At 37.0% G+C, this 20,974-nt stretch overlaps 1 protein-coding gene across 4 annotated transcripts in view; it reads right to left on the bottom strand.

Annotated features, from left to right (window-relative positions):
- The window catches only part of LOC128207993 (1-phosphatidylinositol 4,5-bisphosphate phosphodiesterase beta-4-like), an 89,910-nt gene that overhangs the window by 10,386 nt on the left and 58,550 nt on the right, over positions 1-20,974 (bottom strand). For 3 of the 4 annotated variants that reach the window (XM_052911236.1, XM_052911238.1, XM_052911237.1), the window contains 7 exons: positions 19,840-19,946; positions 18,866-19,007; positions 16,890-16,974; positions 7,131-7,307; positions 6,652-6,754; positions 5,835-5,999; positions 3,587-3,791 (listed from right to left, as the gene is read on the bottom strand). In XM_052911236.1, coding sequence (XP_052767196.1) covers positions 3,587-3,791; positions 5,835-5,999; positions 6,652-6,754; positions 7,131-7,307; positions 16,890-16,974; positions 18,866-19,007; positions 19,840-19,946 — 984 coding nt within the window. Of the gene's footprint in view, positions 1-3,586; positions 3,792-5,834; positions 6,000-6,651; positions 6,755-7,130; positions 7,308-13,099; positions 13,185-16,889; positions 16,975-18,865; positions 19,008-19,839; positions 19,947-20,974 lie in introns of all 4 variants that reach the window. The other variant, XM_052911235.1, reaches the window with a different exon arrangement.

The raw sequence follows: 20,974 nt of genomic DNA, 5'->3' as shown, positions 1-20,974 counted from the left end.
TGTTCATATTTTTTAACAAGGTAACAGAAAATGCTCTTTTTTTTATGTAAAGCATTGGTAACGCTATTGAAAAGTAATATTTTAAGACTTAAATGGGTTCAAATGAGTACCTGCCAGTCACTGTTTACTAGTTTAATATATGACATCTGTACAGAAGTATGTTAAACATGACCATGGTAAAAGTTAATGTTCAATGCCAACACTTCATAATGATCATGTGTACCAAAGGTCAGAACAGTCCATCAACAAGAGCCCCAAAAGGGCCTATGTTCTACTGGCTGGGTTTGTGTGGTCAACATCACTGTTTTCGAAAAGAAACAACCTCTTATGGATATCTGAAAACTGTACAAGTTTCATCCAGAAACAATCAAAACTGTAGACTGTATCATGTTCGCAAGCATTTTTTACACAAAAGCATTTTTTTATACTATCAAGGCCCATAATCTAATCATTTCAAGGCCCATAATCTAGGCATGCATAGGCAGATCTAGCTGGTTTTCGAAAGGAACCGAGCTCTAATGGATAACCAAATACTGTACAAGTTTCATTGAGATACAATCAAAACTGAAGACTGTATCTTGTTAACAAGCAATTGTTTACACAATACCGGTAGCATTTTTTTACACTATCAAGGCCCATAATCTAGGCATGCATGGGCAGATCTGGCTGGTTTTCGAAAGGAACCAAGCTCTTATGGATATCTAGATACTGTACAAGTTTCATCGAGATACAATCAAAACTGAAGGCTGTATCATGTTAACAAGGAATTGTTTACAGACTGATTTTTTATACTATCAAGGGCCATAATCTAGGCATGCATGGGCAGATCTGGCTGGTTTTTGAAAGGAACCGAGCTCTAATGGATATGTAGATACTGTACAAGTGTCATCAAGATACAATCATAACTGAAGGCTGTATCATGTTAACAAGGAATTGTTTACAGACTGATTTTTTTATACTATCAAGGCCCATAATCTAGGCATGCATATGCAGATCTGGCTGGTTTTCGAAAGGAACCAAGCTCTAATGGATATGTAGATACTGTACAAGTTTCATTGAGATACAATCAAAACTGAAGGCAGTATCATGTTAACAAGGAATTGTTTACAGACTGATTTTTATACTATCAAGGCCCATAATCTAGGCATGCATAGGCAGATCTGGCTGGTTTTCGAAAGGAACCAAGCTCTAATGGATATGTAGATACTGTACAAGTTTCATTGAGATACAATCAAAACTGAAGGCAGTATCGTGTTAACAAGGAATTGTTTACAGACGCACGTTCGCACATACTACGGATGCACATACTACATACACATTACCATCGACAAAGCTCTTCTGGCCTTTGGCCAGTAGAGCAAAAAAAACTGTAGAAGTGGGTCACAATCTTTATACCAACCCACTACTTTATGGGAACTACAATTCATCCTACCTTCAAACTTTGCTTGCCGGGGATAATAAACTAAAAGAACATTACGAACAGACGTTACTTTAATAACAGCAAACATGATAATACATTTCTGCAGGTGATGAAATTTCATATACAGGCACATAAACACACTTGTTTTTAGAGGTCAACAAATGTTTTGCATGAAATGTTATTCATTCTATGTTCTGTCCTTTACTACTTTTTACTGTTTTTCAATTGTTGATGAATGTTAATTAAGCATTCATTTAAATAAAAATTTAAACCCTGAGCTTTGTTAACATGATCACAATCTGTTATATTTGGCATGGAACGCGCAACATCAACATTGCCAAGGCTGTCAATGTTTCTGAGAAATGGCACTACACTTCCATCAGATTTGAACATTATTTTTTCTTCTGGCCTTTTCTGCATCTCTTGCACGAAAGTGTTGGTTTCACTCAACATGTCCTGACACTTTCTGTATCCAATGTAAGAATGGGTTTCCTTGTGTTTGTCAGTTATCTTCTGAACCTTCTCCATCATTGTTTTAAATTTGTCATGCATAGCAGAACAAGTTTCCACATCATTGTTAATAGTCTTCTCCAAATCGTTCATCAATCTATCAAACCTTTCAACTGTTTTCTTTTCAAGCTGGTCTAAGATCTTGTTTATCTCCTTACGAATGGCCTTGATTTCAGCAATGATGTTCTTGTATGAGTCCTTCAGTGAGGCTTGATCCTTTATCCTGGCATTCTTGAGCTCATCCAGCCTGCTCCCCATCTTTTCAACTGCTGCTGGCAGCTGCTTGAACTTTGCTGTGTTCAGGAAGCCCTTGGCCAGGTCAGGCAGGTGACTGATGCTGCTACACAGCCTGCAATACAATGACACATGTGACTGATAGGTAACACCATTTCATGAACCAAGCTGGAAATACTGTTCATCAATATTCTTCATATATTTTTTCTATTGTACTATTATCACTATTTCTATATATAATTGTAGAAATGACTGGTACTTTCTTAACTCTGAAACTGCCAAGGCCATTGTGTCAAAAGGAATATTAAATGATGAAACACTGCAAAAATATATGCAGCACATTACTTAAGTTTAGTTCCAAAATAGGATTTTAGGCTAAAGCTGTGTCTATCTAAATTAAGGCAGTTATAATATGGAAACTGTAATCACCTGTGGTTTAGGGCCACACAAGCTCTGCAACATAATTCCTGGTGGTCATCACAGTGGACTGATACCTTGTCGCCATACTGGACACACCTGTCCATGGGGAACCCCACCCACTTCTGAATGTCTTTACGCCCATAAACAACATGCTTCTTAAAATAATCCCCATGCATTTTCACACACTTGTCACACAGATAGTGTTCACACCCGGGACAGAAGTGCTGGGCTTCAGTGTTAAGGTCATTTTCCTCACACTTGGAACAGATTGCAGTTACTGTTGCAGTGTTTAAATTTATCACAGCGTTGGCGGTTAAAAAAATATGTCGATCATAAAATATTTAGTTTTTAGTCTACTTTAATAACAGTACAGGAAAAAGTTGTATTGTCATCACCATGGAATATGATACTGTTGGTATCTAAAGTACAGTTTTATGGACAATTTATGGAATTGAATGACCAGTAATTTTACTATTAAAAGAAGACAAAATGGCCACTGGAGGTTCATCCATTTACAAGGGATCAGACCTGATTCATGATATTTTCAGCATAAGTTGACTTCTGATATTTGTAAAACTAGACTTGCAAATTGTCTCCCTTAACTCTAGACTTGAATTTACATGTACATGTAAACTTGGCTAAAAATAGAATTCGCTCATGCAGACCTGGCTAAAAATAGAAAGCATTTCTTTAAAACTTTCATGGCCCGTAATCTAGGCATTTATGGGCGGATCTGGCTGGTTTTCGAAAGGAACCGAGCTCTAATGGATATCTAGATACTGTACAAGTTTCATCGAGATACAATCAAAACTGAAGACTGTATCGTGTTCACAACCAATTGTTTACAGACGCACGAACGCACGACCGCACGGATGCATATACTACGTACACATTAACATCGCATAAGCTCTTCTGGCCTTTGGCCAGTAGAGCTAAAAATTGGTGCATTTGCTAAAATAATGGCCGATCATGACCCTTTACAACCATCTTGTAGCCACTTACCCTGAAATTCTTCCGGAACATATGTTTTCAGTGAGATACAGCAGAACACAGTGGGAAGAGGAAGCGGGAAATTCCCTTCTGTTCGCAGCGGGATGTGTCGGTATCCCGCCTGCAAGCCATCTAGTGGGAGAATACGCTGGCCAATCATACGGCCCTGGTCTTCAAACACAGCAATACGCAAAACTGCCAGGTCAGGTAGCACCACCTATAATCATCAAAGTGGCATGAATTGTAGTGCCAAGTGACATGAACTGTAGATAGTTAAGTGAAATTTTCATATATTATATATCATATATATGGTTACTTAAGTGACATTTATTGAAGTAAGATAGTGACAAACATTGTAGACCCTGAAGTGACATTCACTATAGTTTTTGACTGGATAATAAGAGAATCTAGGACTCTTTACTCTAATGGAATCTAATACTATGCAATAGTTCTCAATTAAGGAGGGAAAAGAATAATGTGTGGTCAAATAAAAGCAAACAGAACATCAATTGTTTTGACATTCTTCCAGAGTACACTAAAACTATATCCTGATCTGGTCGAGTGTTTTGAAAATAAAGCGTGCACAAGGATCTCTATTGTATAATTACATTAAGGGTCATAACTCTGTAATAGAACCCTGCCAACATCACTAGCCTTTATATTTACCACTACTGTGAGGTTTCATCCAGATCCCACCAGTTTTATATTTATATGAAGGTCCTACAAGGAATGTACCGTAAATGACTGGGTATTAGACGCACTTTTTTCCCTCAGATTTTGATGCAAAAAAATGCCTGCGTATTATACCCAGTAACAATTTTTTGAACTTTTTTTCTGATGTCAATTTCAAGCCGAGAGTTTGTTTAGATTTATGTAGAAAGGGATGTTACTCGCGTCATATTGATCGAGTATATACAGGTTAAAACGGCAGTTGAAGATCGGGATATGGTATATCGTAAGACGTTTATAATTTCAACAAAAATATTTTATATTTGGACACCCATAATTATTTCCCAAAATAATTTATTTTGCGTACCTAATTTTCGGACACCCAAAGGACATCAATCATAACTTTCATAGTTACCAAGTTTCACAGACGAAGAATATTGATTTTTATCTTTACATTGCCTGGCTAGATTACCTAACCGTATACACCACTGTGACAATTTAATTAGTTACTACCCATCCTAAACGATTTATTGCCTGTTGAAAAGGAAGTGTGATATATTTATTTGAGGATTCAACAAACAACAAGGGCAATCAAGGGATTAAGAAAACATCGACATGGCATGTTTGTAAAACGATCTGCCAATAAGCTTTCAAACTTGTACCACACTTATAGACTATATGAAGCAATAATCGTACAGTTATACATTAATCCTGCATAGCAATGTCCATGCTCTCCACGAGATCCTCGTGGGCATAACTGTAAGTTATGTGACGTCACACAGTGTGACTCTTTGATCTGAAGCCGATAGAATGTGTTTATTCAGTTCAGTGCATGTATAAAATGGTGTTTTAATTAACTTCATGAAGGATTTACACTTATAGGCGTAATAAATAAGTTTATGACCATTGATTACTACGGATAAATTAATAAGTGGTAAAAAGCAAACATGAAGAAAAAAGGCAGGTTAAACAAACATGTAAATAAAATGTAAAAATGATAATTTTCTATGTATTCTTAGCGAAAAAAATAATTAATTTATGGTGTCCGAACTCTTGTGAATTACGGTATTCAATATCATTTTGAATAATAAATTGAATTAAACAATAATCAAACTTACATATAAAAAAGCAAAGTTGGGCACTGTCAAAATATTTTTTGCTTAACATAACTTGTCATTCTCGACAGTATGGTTTTAAAGATAACCATCGCCATTTTCACGAAAAAAAATAATTTTGTCACTGTCAACAAACATGGTGGCTGAAAATGCCGGACGATTTTGACATTTTTTCTATGCGTCTTTTAACCAAAAACATAGATTAAAAGTTTTTTCCTCGGATTTTTCACCGATTTTTTTCCCTGCATCTAATACCCCCTATCGTCTTATACCCAGTCATTTACGGTACACAGCATAGTAAAAAGGGCCATAACTCTTTGTAAATTGGTCTGAGCAAAGCCTGCCGACAGCATGCACCGAAAGGCTTGATATTTATCACTCCTGTGAGGTTTCATCCAGATCTGACCAGGTTGTTTAAGATGAAGCACACACAAGAATCTCTTTGTACACTGTATTACAAAAATATACTAAAGTACCTTTCTGAATACAAACTCCTCAGCATTGTAGACCGGGTTTAAGCCATTTGCGGGCACCGACCTGGTTTTGAACTCCTTCCTAATGGTGTCTGTGGGTAGACCATACATGTCCACCTCAACATACGTACCAATCTTCTTGTCCGAGAGAAACTGACCAGACAATACCTGTAAGAATAGGTCAAACACAAATTGAGAGGTAACAGCTGAAACGTTCTATCTGCTTCTATATGTCACTTAGAACTGTATTGCATGGCATTTGTAATGGAATTATACAGTGACTGATGTCAATCATGTATGACCATAACATTTTAACCTTAAGTTGCAAATTGAAAAGTTGCAAATTGAATAATATCCAACACCAAGACAAGGCATCTGTTCTGGTGCACAAACACATTTTGCTGCATTAGAGGAAACTATGATGACAGTACTGACTGCATCATGGTCAACCTCGATTCTTTATTCTGTTTACATTACATTACAACTACCATGACAGAATCTCATTTTGATGAATATCAATGTGGAAATGAGAGATAACTCTTTTTCCAATGAAAGGACATGTTAAAAGTTAATACTCATCAAGTTAGAAGGTTTACCAGTATTCATGAATATGAGATTTTTTAAATCCCACAGTACCCTCAGACGGAGAGCATTCATGTAATAGTGTTCTGTGTTTATACACTCTTTACATTGTATACTGTTTTTATGTGGGATGTAAAAATAGTTGCAGTTTCTTGTGAAGATGAAAGACTGTCAATGGAATGTTCCATTCCACTTATACTGAAATAATAAAGCATGTCCAGCGGGTAAGACAACTTACTTGTACAGTACAGCATGCAGCTATCACCCCAGATATTGGGCTCTCTGAGAATGGATCAAACTCTCGATCAGGTCGTCTCATAAAGTCTGGTTTCAGCAGGTATCTACAAGCAATAAGAAGTGATTATTTGGACCCCATTTTAGTCAGTTATAAGTTAGAAGTTATAAATATGGGACTGGAATTGTTTTTTGCCAATTCAGATATTACAAGGCACTTAAAACTACAATTATGGTTATGCATACTTTGTGGCAATGTTGTTGGGTTTTTTTTTATTTGAATACTTAGTTGTTTATTTGATTGTTTCTTATCTATTTATATTGTTTATTATCTATATGATGTTCTTTCACAAGATTTAAAATTTGGGTGCTCATTATCATAACCTTAAATAAAGAAATAAAGCAAGTTGATGTTACATCATTGTGCCAATAACTTGGCAAAATAACATCAAATGAACACAAAACCACTATAGTGACACATACCCACAGTTTCCGTTGTATTCAAACTTGCCCTGGTTGAGCTGCATTGCGAGATCCGGCGTTTGGAAGTTGAGCGCCACCATCTGGCATCCAGCATTCCAGAAGATCTGAGGCATGTAGTTGCTTGAATCTACACGACCCCCCTTCGGATATATCCTGCTCATTTGACGCTTGTTGTAGCTGAGCATTGTATTAAGGCTAATATTGGTATGATCATTTTTGCCTTATGAAGTGCAGATATATGAATTATGCTAGATACAACTGTGGTCAGTTTAGAGACTTTTCCCATGGTGTTGATAAATATAACTGGGACCAGTTTTAATATAATTCTTATCCTTATCTTTAGACATGACTCAGTGATCTTTATTCAGTCAATTGGTCAAATAATCTTCAGTGGGACTATAGCTACTTTTCATTAAGGTTATAAATAAAATTGAAGGCCTAATTATGTAAAAAATTAAAGCATATTTTTCACCAACTTTGTAAAGAGTAAAATTAGCAATCAAATGATACATTATAACTGGCATGGAATATATGTGCTGAGACTGGTTAGGTAGATATCTCTGTTAATCTGATATAAGTATGATTATTAAACCATTTTTAAAGTATAAATAAAGGTATCATTATCTCAGGTACCGAAGAGGCATTGCAACCAAATGCATAGTCAAGACTTTTGGCATCACTGTGTAATAATGTTCAAAGACATTGCAAAAAGAAAGCATGCTTTAAAAAGTATCTATAAAGTGCATATTTGCTACTGAATTTAGACAAAGCAGCATAAACTAGAAAAAAAGAACAATCTAAAATCAAAATTGTCTATTTCTAAACTTAATGGCCTTGAAACTGTTCTTAGTTGAATTATAAAACACCACTTCATGTTTTATGATAATTCCATCGATGGAAAGTTTAAAATATGTACTTAGAAATATCTATAACACATTACAGGTGTTCATGAATCTAACACCAAAACCCAGCAAAAGATATACCCAGGAAAATAAATATTTCACTCACTTGAAATTTACATGCAGCCTACACAATTATAGATAACACCACTTACAGTCAGCTACTGTACATTACACACGTATTGTCAGACACTGTACCTCAGACAAATATAATCAGGATTCCACACACACATATAGCCAGACACTGTACCTCACATACATTGTACTTAAATTCAGACACTGTACCTCACATACATATAGTCAGACACTGTACCTCACATACATATAGTCAGACAATGTACCTCACATACATATAGTCAGACAATGTTTCTCACACACATAGTCAGACACTGTTCCTCACACACATAGTCAGACACTGTTCCTCACACACATGGTCAGACACTATTCTTCAAATACATTAAGTCAGACACTGTACCTCAAATACATATAGTCAGACACTGTACCTCACACACACATATAGTCAGACACTGTACCTCACACACACATATAGTCAGACACTGTACCTCAAATACACATAGTCAGACTATGTACCTCACACACACATATAGTCAGACACTGTACCTCACACACACATATAGTCAGACACTGTACCTCACACACACATATAGTCAGACACTGTACCTCATACACACATATAGTCAGACACTGTACCTCACACACACATATAGTCAGACACTGTACCTCTCACACACATAAAGTCAGACACTGTACCTCACATACATATAGTCAGACACTGTTCCTCACACACATATAGTCAGACACTGTACCTCACACACACACACATATAGTCAGACACTGTACCTCACATACATATAGTCAGACACTGTTCCTCACACACATATAGTCAGACACTGTATCTCACATACATATAATCAGACACTGTACCTCAAATACATATAGTCAGACACTGTACCTCACACATACATATAGTCAGACACTGTACCTCACATACATATAGTCAGACACTGTTCCTCACACACATATAGTCAGACACTGTACCTCACATACATATAATTAGACACTGTACCTCAAATACATATAGTCAGACACTGTACCTCACACACACATATAGTCAGACACTGTACCTCACATACATATAGTCAGACACTGCACCTCACATACATATAGTCAGACACTATAACACGAATAACGTCACACACATGTAGTCAGACCCTGTAACACACAAACAGAAATACACTATATAAACATATAGTCAGACCCTGTAACACACATTTAGTCAGACACTGTATCACACATATAGTTAGACACTGTATCACACATATAGTCAGACACTGTAACACACATAATTATAGTCAGACACTGTAACTCACTTAAAGTCTGATACTATATAACACACACAATCAAACCCTGTAACACACATGCAGTCAGACATTGTATAGCACATACAATCAAACACTGTATCACACATATAGTCAGACACTGTATCACTCAGGCACTGTGACTCACATACAGTCATACACTGTATCACACACATAGTCAGACATTGTTCCTTACACACATATAATCAGACACTGTATCACACATATAGTCAGACACTGTATCACACATATAGTCAGACACCGTATCACACATACAGTCAGACATTGCATCACACAAACAGTCAGACACAGTACACACATACATATAGTCAGACACTGCATCTCACATACAGCCAGACACTGTATCTCATATATTGTCAAACACTGAACCACACATACAGTCAGACACAGTAAACACACACATATAGTCAGACACTGTATCACACAAACAGTAAGACACTGTATCTCGTATATTGTCAAACACTGAACCACAGATACAGTCAGACACTGTATCACACATTCAGTCAGACACTGTATCACACATACAGTCAGACACTGTATCACAGATATAGTCAGACACTGAACCACACATACAGTCAGACACTGTATCACAGATACAGTCAGACACTGTATCGCACATACAGTCAGACACTGAACCACACATACAGTCAGACACTGAACCACACATACAGTCAGACACTGAACCACACATACAGTCAGAGACTTTAATTCAGATTCAGTTATGTACTGAATCCCACATACAGTAATGTACTGTTAATCACATACATGGCACTTGTAGTTACTATAGCTCACATACAGTTAGACAGTGTAACTTACATACATTTTATGTATTAGGCTCACATACAGGTAGGTACTGTAGCTCACAAACAGTTAGATAGTGTAACTTACATAATTTTATGTACTATAGCTCACATACAGCTAGGTACTGTAGCTCAAATACAGTTAGGTACTGCAGCTCACATACAGTTAGGTGTTGTAGCTCACATTCAGTAAGGTGTTGTAGCTCACATACTTTTAAGTTCTGTAGCTCACATTCAGTTAGGTACTGTAGCTCACATACTTATATCATACACTATAACTTACACACTTTAATGCACTAAAACACAGACAAGACCGCACCACAATATGATTTACCAATTAGACATTTATGCATAAGAACTTACAAACAGTGAAACACTCTTACTTACACACAGTAATGTACAGAATCAAACAGGCATACCCAACGAAATTAGACAAGCCTCAATGTTCTTGGTTTAAATCCCACCTGTTTCACATAAACATTTGACAAAATCCATGGGTTTGGAGGTGTTCCGGGCATCAACAATCCCTTGAAAACAATTCAGACTAGTATCTATCCTGGGGGCAGTCTCACCTGATGTCTCAAGTCCAATACATGCCTTCTGCATCCCCAAGGGTAAAACATTGATAGGTCATTACAGATGGTAGTAAAAGTGATGCACTCAGAGAATATATTGGACTACAATTTACAGACATTGATACACTAGAAAATCACTGAGGGTAAGGCACTAGGACAAACAGTTAGTAAGACAAAATAACTAACATACAGTAAAAACTTGCATTCATATCATAACCAGTCAGATCATAACATCCTTAATCAAACACAGTAAAGCACTGTCCCTTACCAATAAACAATCACTGTCACTTATTAACAATCAAGCAATGTCCCTTACCAACAATCAAGCACAGTCCCTTACCAACAATCAAGTACTGTCCCTTACCAACAATCAGGCACAGTCCCTAACTAAAAATCAAGCACAGTCCCTTACGGACAATCAAGCATTGTCCATTACCAACAATCAAGCAATGTCCCTTAACAACAATCATTCACACTCCCTTACAAACAATCAAGCACAGTCCCTTATCAACAATCGAGCACTGTCCCTTGCCAAAAATCAAGCATTGTCACTTACCAACAATCAAGCATTGTCCCTAACCCACACTAAAGAACAGTCCCTTACCAACAATCAAGCACTGTCCCTTACCAACAATCAAGCACTGTCCCTTACAAACAATCAAGCATTGTCCCTACCCAACAATCAAGCAATGTCCCTTATTTACAAACAAGCACTGCCCCTAACCAACAATCAAGCATTGTCCCTTACCAACAATCAAGCAATGTCCCTTATTTACAAACAAGCACTGCCCCTTACCAACAATCAAGCATTGTCCCTTACCAACAATCAAGCACAGTCCCTTGCCAATAATCAAGCATTGCCCCTTACCAACAATCAAGCATTGCCCCTTACTAACAAACAAGCACAGTCCCTTACCAACAATCAAGCACTGTCCCTTACCAACAATCAAGCATTGTCCCTTACCAACAATCAAGCATTGTCCCTTACCAACAATCAAGAATTGTCCCTTACCAACAATCAAGCATTGTCCCTTACCAACAATCAAGCATTGTCCCTTACCAACAATCAAGAATTGTCCCTTACCAACAATCAAGCATTGTCCCTTACCAACAATCAAGCAATGTCCCTTACCAACAATCAAGCATTGTCCCTTACCAACAATCAAGAATTGTCCCTTACCAACAATCAAGCATTGTCCCTTACCAACAATCAAGCATTGTCCCTTACCAACAATCAAGCATTGTCCCTTACCAACAATCAAGAATTATCCCTTACCAACAATCAAGCAATGTCCCTTACCAACAATCAAGCATTGTCCCTTACCAACAATCAAGAATTGTCCCTTACCAACAATCAAGTATTGTCCCTTACCAACAAACAAGCACAGTCCCTTACCAACAATCAAGAATTGTCCCTTACCAACAATCAAGCATTGTCCCTTACCAACAATCAAGCATTGTCCCTTACCAACAATCAAGCATTGTCCCTTACCAACAATCAAGCATTGTCCCTTACCAACAATCAAGAATTGTCCCTTACCAACAATCAAGCACTGAAACTTAAGGCACTAGAACTTGTGGAAAATGATGCACTTGTGAGGACCTTTACTGATAGGAAATGGGGCACTTTCACAGACAGAAAGGAAAGAGAGAACTTGCTAAAAGTACATTTGTAGAGAACTTGAGGTACAGCAGACAGAACAGGAATGTTTTGTTCCGATGGTTGATTACTGAAGTTAATAAGTGAATGATCCTAACACAATCAATTGTAAATTGTTTACATTAACCGAAAAAAAGAAGCCAATGTAAGTGCTTCTCTGATTTCGACTTTATTAAACTTTTGAACATCAACACTTCTGTCAGCACCAAAGCTATGACAATGCCTTAACCTTGTTTTTTTTTCAAAAAAACACAAAAAAAAACCCACATACCTGTCTGAGACCAGCAAATTCTAAAGTTTTTTTTAAAGTTATTAACTGTATAATCATTCTTATCATGTAATCCACTCCCTTCCTTTGCTTAACAGGATGCTGGTTGTCATTGAATTATTCAATTGACCAATCAAGGGATAATATATGGTCAACAAATAATAGCACGAGGTTGTATAAAATTCAATGGATTACTTTGACCACCTCTGACAAAGTCGCCAGGTGGAGCTATGATCCCATTCACATCATGATAATCCTCAAATATTTAAACTGAAGACACATGCAATGTCTCCGATCTAGAATCGTTAATGAATGGTTAGCCATGCACAAGACATGACAATTAGTGAGCTTCGTACAACAAGGATACTTTACAAGGTCAATACACGAACTAGCAATGACACCCAAGGCACTTCGTTCATTGAATGACGACATGTGGTGGGCACATCGTCGCGCTGAATTAGAACAAGGATGGCTCACATTGATTTGTGCACAAAACTTAAAGGCTCTATAAATCTAATGGTCGGTTCCTTCACTCGTATTTTGTCTTGAGCCATAACACAATGACTGTTTCCTGGTCACATAAATTGGGTTGCTATTAGTTTTAAATGTGGATCATGTCCATAACAGGTTTTTCAACCAAACCGGATTCCAAGAAAACATCACACCTTTGTATTTCCAATAAATGTCTTGAGAAATAACCCATGGTTGAGTAAAGAAACCAACCATACATTCTCAGTAAATTAAGTATCGATACATATCGATCAATTTACCAAATGCCTAATTAATCAGCCATCTTGATTATTTGATTACTGAACAATCAAAGCTTACAAAAAAGATAAAATAAATAATACTGTAGGACGGATTTGCCCCATAATCCCTTTATTCTAAAGTAAAATAAAAGTTTTGAGTGTCACAAATCAATGTCAGCCCAAAGTCTGGTAGTCACAATGCACACAGAAGTCAGCAACATGCCACCAAACAGTTCATAATACAACAAACATGGTCACACATAATTAATCCAACTTTAAGGCTAACACTGGTCTGGGTTGGGCAATTCAATAAAACAACAAAGGAATGCAATAACAAATAAATTGTGGATTTTATTTTATGACAGGTGCAGTCTTCCAGTGCTGGCACATGCTACAGGTATTGTCCTCATCGTCAGCAGCTGAGGTACACACAATGTGGCCATCTGATCAACACAAAAATCGTACAATCAAATTTTCAAATGGATATTTTCCTACAGTTGGAATATCTATTTCATTACTCAATGGCCTGAATATCTTTTTCGAAACAAAATGCCTGAACGTCTATTTCGAATCAAATGGCCTGAACATCTATTTCGAAACAAATGGCCTGAACATCTATTTCGAAACAAATGGCCTGAACATCTATTTCGAAACAAATGGCCTGAACATCTATTTCCAAACAAATGGCCTGAACATCTATTTCCAAACAAATGGCCTGAACATCTATTTCCAAACAAATGGCCTGAACATCTATTTCGAAACAAATTGCCTGAACATCTATTTCAAAACAAATGGCCTGAACATCTATTTCCAAACAAATGGCCTGAACATCTATTTCGAAACAAATTGCCTGAACATCTATTTCAAAACAAATGGCCTGAACATCTATTTCGAAACAAATGGCCTGAACATCTATTTCCAAACAAATGGCCTGAACATCTATTTCCAAACAAGTGACCTGAACATCTATTTCGAAACAAATTGCTTGTCACAACCTATTTCTTAATTGGTTTATGCTTGCAAGCAGTCTTTTGATTTATTTTAATTGTGACACTCCCTTCACATTTAACTGAAATTGTTGATCTTACAATATTTGTTTGTACACTGGTTGATAAAATGGCCGCATTCTGATAACACTACATAAGTACCATTGGATATTCAAGCTGACATTAGGGTATCAAACTCAATATTTTAACGGGGTTTGAGGTTGTGTATTAATTAATGGATGCAATGTTGGCATTCGCAGTTGTCAATTGTCAATCATACAAGTGGAACACCCAAATGCCCTAGATTTTAGTTCCAGCACAGTCTGGAAGAGATACTTCAAGTTCATAACTGGCAGTGTTTTTATGTTCCCAAAACGAAAATCTTTTAAGGCAATAATGACTTTGGTTAAAGATTATCACCGCCATTATTGAATTAGAGACTTAGCCTGTTTTTAAAAAGAGCAGGCAGTTGCAGAAGATGGACATGGTGCTAAGCGTTAAATGGGTACAGCGTAATAGACTGAATTTGACAAAAAAAAAAAATTGTGTTTAAATTGCAAAAATATTAGGTTTCGACAGCCAAACATGTAAAGTTATTAGATTAAGTCATTAAGAATACCTTAAGCATTTATTTCTTAGGCAGAAGGTTACCCATGCTGGCCTAAATGAAGGGCAGAAGGTTACCCATGCTGGCCTTAATGAAAGGCAGAAGGTTACCCATGCTGGCCTCCATGAAGGGCAGAAGGTCACCCATGCTGGCCTCCATGAAGGGCAGAAGGTTACCCATGCCGGCCTCCATGAAGGGCAGAAGGTTACCTATGCTCGCCTCCATAGAGGGCAGAAGGTTACCCATGCCGGCCTCCATGAAGGGCAGAAGGTTACCCATGCTGGCCTCCATGAAGGGCATAAGGTTACCCATGCCAGCCTCCATGAAGGGCAGAAGGTTACCCATGCCGGCCTCCATGAAGGGCAGAAGGTTACCCATGCTGGCCTCCTTGAAGGGCAGAAGGTTACCCATGCTGGCCTCCTTGAAGGGCAGAAGGTTACTCATGCTGGCGTCCATGAAGGACAGAAGGTTACCCATGCCAGCCTCCATGAAGGGCAGAAGGTGACCCATGCCAGCCTCCATGAAGGGCAGAAGGTTACCCATGCTGGTCTCCATGAAGGACAGAAGGTTACCCATGCTGGTCTCCATGAAGGACAGAAGGTTACCCATGCTGGTCTCCATGAAGGGCAGAAGGTTACACATGCTGGCGTCCATGAAGGGCAGTAGGTTACCCATGCTGGCATCCTTGAAGGGCAGAAGGTTACCCATGCTGGTCTCCATGAAGAACAGAAGGTTACCCATGCTGGCCTCCATGAAGGGCAGAAGGTTACCCATGCCGGCCTCCATGAAGGACAGAAGGTTACCCATGCTGGCCTCAATGAAGGGCAGAAGGTTACTCATGCTGGCCTCCATGAAGGGCAGAAGGTTACCCATGCCAGCCTCCATGAAGGGCAGAAGGTTACCCATGCCAGCCTCCATGAAGGGCAGAAGGTTACCCATGCCGAACTCCATGAAGGACAGAAGGTTACCCATGCCGACCTCCTTGAAGGACAGAAGGTTACCCATGCCGGCCTCCATGAAAGGCAGAAGGTTACTAATGCTGGCCTCCATGAAGGGCAGAAGGGCACCCATAACTTTATTAAAACCTTGAAACACTATAATTTCATTTGCAAACAGTTGTTATATATGGAATTTATAGCTTACGTGGGTGCCCTTGGGTCAGATTTTTTTATACAGAACAGAAACACAGTCATGATATTATTAATCTGGAATTGGAATTGTTCAATTAACTGCAAGTAATGTTATTATTAGCTTCTTCCATCTTCGCTGATGTTTTTCCACAAACCACAAAACCCAGTTTTGCCAGCTGAATATTCAATGGTACAAGATGGAATAAAATGACAGCAAGTACTGAAGGTATGCGATCATGTGCTATGATTGGCCCAGGATTAAGTAAAATTTCATTTTCATGAACTAGGAAAATTAGTTCTTCATCGTCTTGACCAGCTGTTTGGATTTGTTTTTGTTGCATAATGCGTCCAAGTATAAAGTACCTAAGTTTGTGGCCGCTTTAGATTCCATAAAAATGCTTAATTTTTTTAGAAGATGACTTAATTCTATGTAACAGAAATTGAAATCCGCAAAAAAGAATAGAAGGTGCACTTCAAAAATGATGCAACATTTGTATTAATTGTAAGTAACCCTAGCAACATAATGTTATCCAGCTTAACATGCAATCAGCAGGATTCCTTTCAATAAGTCACTATTCAAAAACGTGAGCATGCCATGGTCACATGTATCTAATTTCAACACAAAATGGCCGCCAAAACCACATAACGTCAAGTGCTTGAACTTTGTGAGGGGGGAAAAGGATACTTTACGAATTCTACAGCCTGTGTTTTGAGATAGCCTAGGCCAGTGTTTTCATTAAATGAGGACATGTGATAGTGAACACACCGCTCTGAAATAAAAATATACACACTGGCTAGTGAAACAGAAATGAATATGTGAAACAACACCGGTGTTGAGTTTTATGGCAGTTACTAACATTAGTCCTATAGTGAGGAAGGCGAGGTTCAAATTTCTTAAATATGTCATAAATATATCTACTTTTTTTTGTAAAATGTCCAAATAGACATTCTAAGCAAGAACCCTATGCATTAAATAACTTGGTGTAATGTAACCTATTGGAAGTCACTAACTTCAGTTCTATAGTGAGGTTAAAATTTCTTAAATATATATGATATATATATCTTCTTTTTTCCGTGAAATGTCCAAATAGACATTCTAGGCATTTTTCTTTTTAAGAACCCTGAGCAGTAAATAACTTGGTGTAATGTAACCTACTTGTAGAACACTAAAGTATAAATGGACACAATCATTTCTACATATATCATAAAGATGGCCTGACACTCGCGTGACATTACACTTGGCCACGGATGTTGCAGGGTGTTATGCTAATTCACTATTCCTACAACCATATTTGAATTAATATCAGTGATATGTGAATTAATGACCACTGTTACAATGACTTATGCAGAATTCAGTGCAAGTCTTGGTAGTCAGGACAAACAATGATTTGGTCTCAAGTTCCTTTAGTCTAAGAAAATACCAAGAAAAAAGACCTCGGATGTCTACTAAGCTGTGAGCCAGATTATGGGTCTTCAAAGAATGTAACTTTTTTAATATTTTCATTTCAATACTGGTCAAATCTATCAAAAGTTGTTCAGTTCTGTATATACTCAAACTTGTACTACACCATCTGTCTACAAATAAAGTACTATTTTGTACCATATTTCAAGCAGAAAAATGTGTTTCAAAAGCAACCAGAGGGTATATTATGATTAATATTATATATAAGATTGTTTTTTATATACAAACAAAAGCATATAATTAACAAATTTCTTATGTTGATGTTATATCAGACTATCTAACTTTAAATACATTTGTACAACCCCCCCCCCCCCCCAAAAAAAAAAAAACAAGATATGATTAAAAGATATAATTTTTGCAAATAGCAATCTTCATGCAGCAACATCATAGGCATGAGGTTAAAATAAGTGTCTGCTTTTATGGCAGCATATGATGTTAAATTGTGCATATCATTGTAATTGGAATGGTCTTCCAATGCTTCAATAAGGATAAATAAATATAAAATTTAATATATAACAAAATAGGTATTAGAAAGTTTTATCGAAAGGCCAAAAACCTGTGAAGGGGGCCATATACAGTAGATATAGAACATATGAAGGAAATTTGAACCTGTGCCTGCAAATAAGAAACAGTCCCTGATTTTGGTTTTTCTTAATTTGGAAGTATACATAAGACACCAAATAAATTGTACTGGAAACGCTGAATTTTCACTCATTCATTTCCATATAATTCAAGATATTATTTTTTATCATTCTTTGAAAGAATATAATGTTTGGTTGCATAATACTGATTGTCAGGTTTTGTAACCATCCTATGTATTGTTTTAACAGCCTAGCTTAATCACAGCTCATAAAGCACTATATTTTGCACATTAGCAGAAGCAAAAGATATTTTACAACATATAATTATTTTGCTATATGGCTTTTAATGACCTTAAATTATTCGTAATCATTGTGCAATTGCAGCAAGTTTCGTTTTAAAAGCAATTAAAATCATCTTATTTTTAAATAACAAAACCCAATATCATGCAGACTCAATTTTTTAATTTATGTATGTTTTATATATGACAAATTATACAATAAGTAATTACCCATTGTCTAAATTATTAAGAATGTCCCATAGTAATATATAAGAATAAGCTATAGGGTAAGATCACACCAAATACATCTAAGGACAACTAGCGATTGTGCGCATTATACCTTCCGCTATATCGAAGCCCTGGAACTTGACTGGTTGAGCGTAGTTCACAAGGGCGGATAAGCAGGGATGAATGTTTGTGGTGGCTCCGATATAATGGTAGTTGGACATTAGGGCAGCTACTTCGTCCGCAGTAAGAGCTCCCTAGAAATTCAAGTGAAATACCAATATAAGTTTGGTCTTTGAAGTAAATATTCTCTGATTAAATATGAATCAAAGCCAAACTTGTCATTGGTAACAGTTTCAACCTCTAAACAAGGAGGTCTTGCATTCAAGTCTTTTCAGGAATACCCTCTCTTCGGCTATCAAAAAACACTTATATTGGTTTCAACCCAGGAAATACGCTCCAGCATGATTTCATGTCTACATGAGCAAGCTATAACATATAAGACAAGTTAAACACAAGTAATTTTAAAATTTTGCTTGACTCTGCGAAAGTTGTCTTAAGATATTATTTAACTGAACTTCAACATCTAAATGTTACCTTGACTTTGACCTAAGGGAAAAAGTATTGCATTTGACATATCACCTCAAAGTGCTGAACATTGGTGCATAGGTCAACTGACTCCAATATCAAAATGGGTCACAGTCTAGACAAAAATCATCATCGTGTGCTTTGACAAGCAAGCGCAGCCTTGACCTTTGAGTTAAGGTCGAACAGCAAGAGAAATACACAATTAATTAAATATGATATGCCGCCTAAAGACCCGTAAAATTAATATTAACTTATTAACTAAGCAAGTTACAACATAAGGCTATCACGCTTTTTTTACGATGTTATGCAAGAAATAATAAGTGCTGTCATGAAAATAGCAGTAGCCAGTGGAAACCAACTTGTCTAGCTTGGTGACCACTAACCAGGCTGTGAATGTAACCTAGGGTGCCTAGGTGAGAAGTAAGTTTATTATAAGGTCATTGAAAGATTTTACTATTCTACGATGCATGGTTATTTACATTTAGATCTTTCAAAACCAACCTTGACTTTAATACTGAGTTCATCTTCTTCAATGGAGTCCGGTGTCTTTGCCATCATGTACTCCGGATGAGGGTCTGTATCTGTGCTGGCCTTTGTGGGATCCAAATCTGAAACAAGACTTGGGCTTGAACAAAATATATCTTCTTAATACAAGACTCTGGCTTCAGTAAAATTTGGACTAATAACAGACTCAGGCTAGAAAAAAATGTGATCTTTTACTTTAAGACAAAAAAATAGTGCTTAAACAAGTCCCTTGTTAGAGAAAGAAAAAGTCTTATATGAGACACAAGTCTGAGAAGATGTTTTATTTGAGACTTTAGAAAACATTAAGAGATATCTTGAGAAATAAGTGTACTTATATGAGACTGGCTTGAGAAAAACATGTGCTTTTTTAAGATGAAAATATGTAATATAAGTCATTGGTGAGGGAAAGGAATATTCTTTTCCAAAACACAAGCATGAAAAAGATATATTTTTTGTAGACTTGGGCTTTAGAAAAACTTTTTTATACATTTAAACACCATTTATCTGGAGTCATCAGGGCCTAGATTAACAATATTTCCAATTAACAATTATTAGAAAATTATTAGAAAATGACAGTGTTCGCAAATTAATGGTGACGTAAAACACTTAGTAGTGATTGCAATGTCGGCTACATGTTACCAACATGTTATATCATTCAGTAAACATGCACCTAAAGTAATATAGTTAACTCGAATTGATCAGTATCGTTCTGGCTATCTTTTAAAGAATGATGTGATGTCTCGCTGCACTTAGTTTTCATATTTCTGCTGGTAAGTTTTTTTATTTGAGGTACCGCTTAACACCTTTCCCTTTAACTTCGGATCCATGAGATACTCCCGGGCTGGTTACGGGGCCCTTCTCCAGATTGTTCGGCAGCCATTCAGTTAGACTATGTAAATGTTCTAATCAGCCATTATATACAAACTACACCACCTAAAATAAATCCCTCATTATCTGACATCAATGTTAGTTACATACATGTGCTCAATGTCATTCTTTAACAAGCACTTAATGAGCTTCAAACTGATGCCCGCCTGCTATTGCGTATGGTGGATAAACGGTGTTTGGATTACCATGTCCCATTTACAGTGTTCGGATTAATAGTGTTTGG

The sequence above is a fragment of the Mya arenaria genome, chromosome 11 (assembly GCF_026914265.1).
Source record: "Mya arenaria isolate MELC-2E11 chromosome 11, ASM2691426v1".
Lineage (NCBI taxonomy): Eukaryota > Metazoa > Mollusca > Bivalvia > Myida > Myidae > Mya > Mya arenaria.
The sequence above is the reverse complement of the archived record's forward strand: the minus strand, read 5'-3'. Positions and strand labels throughout refer to the sequence as shown.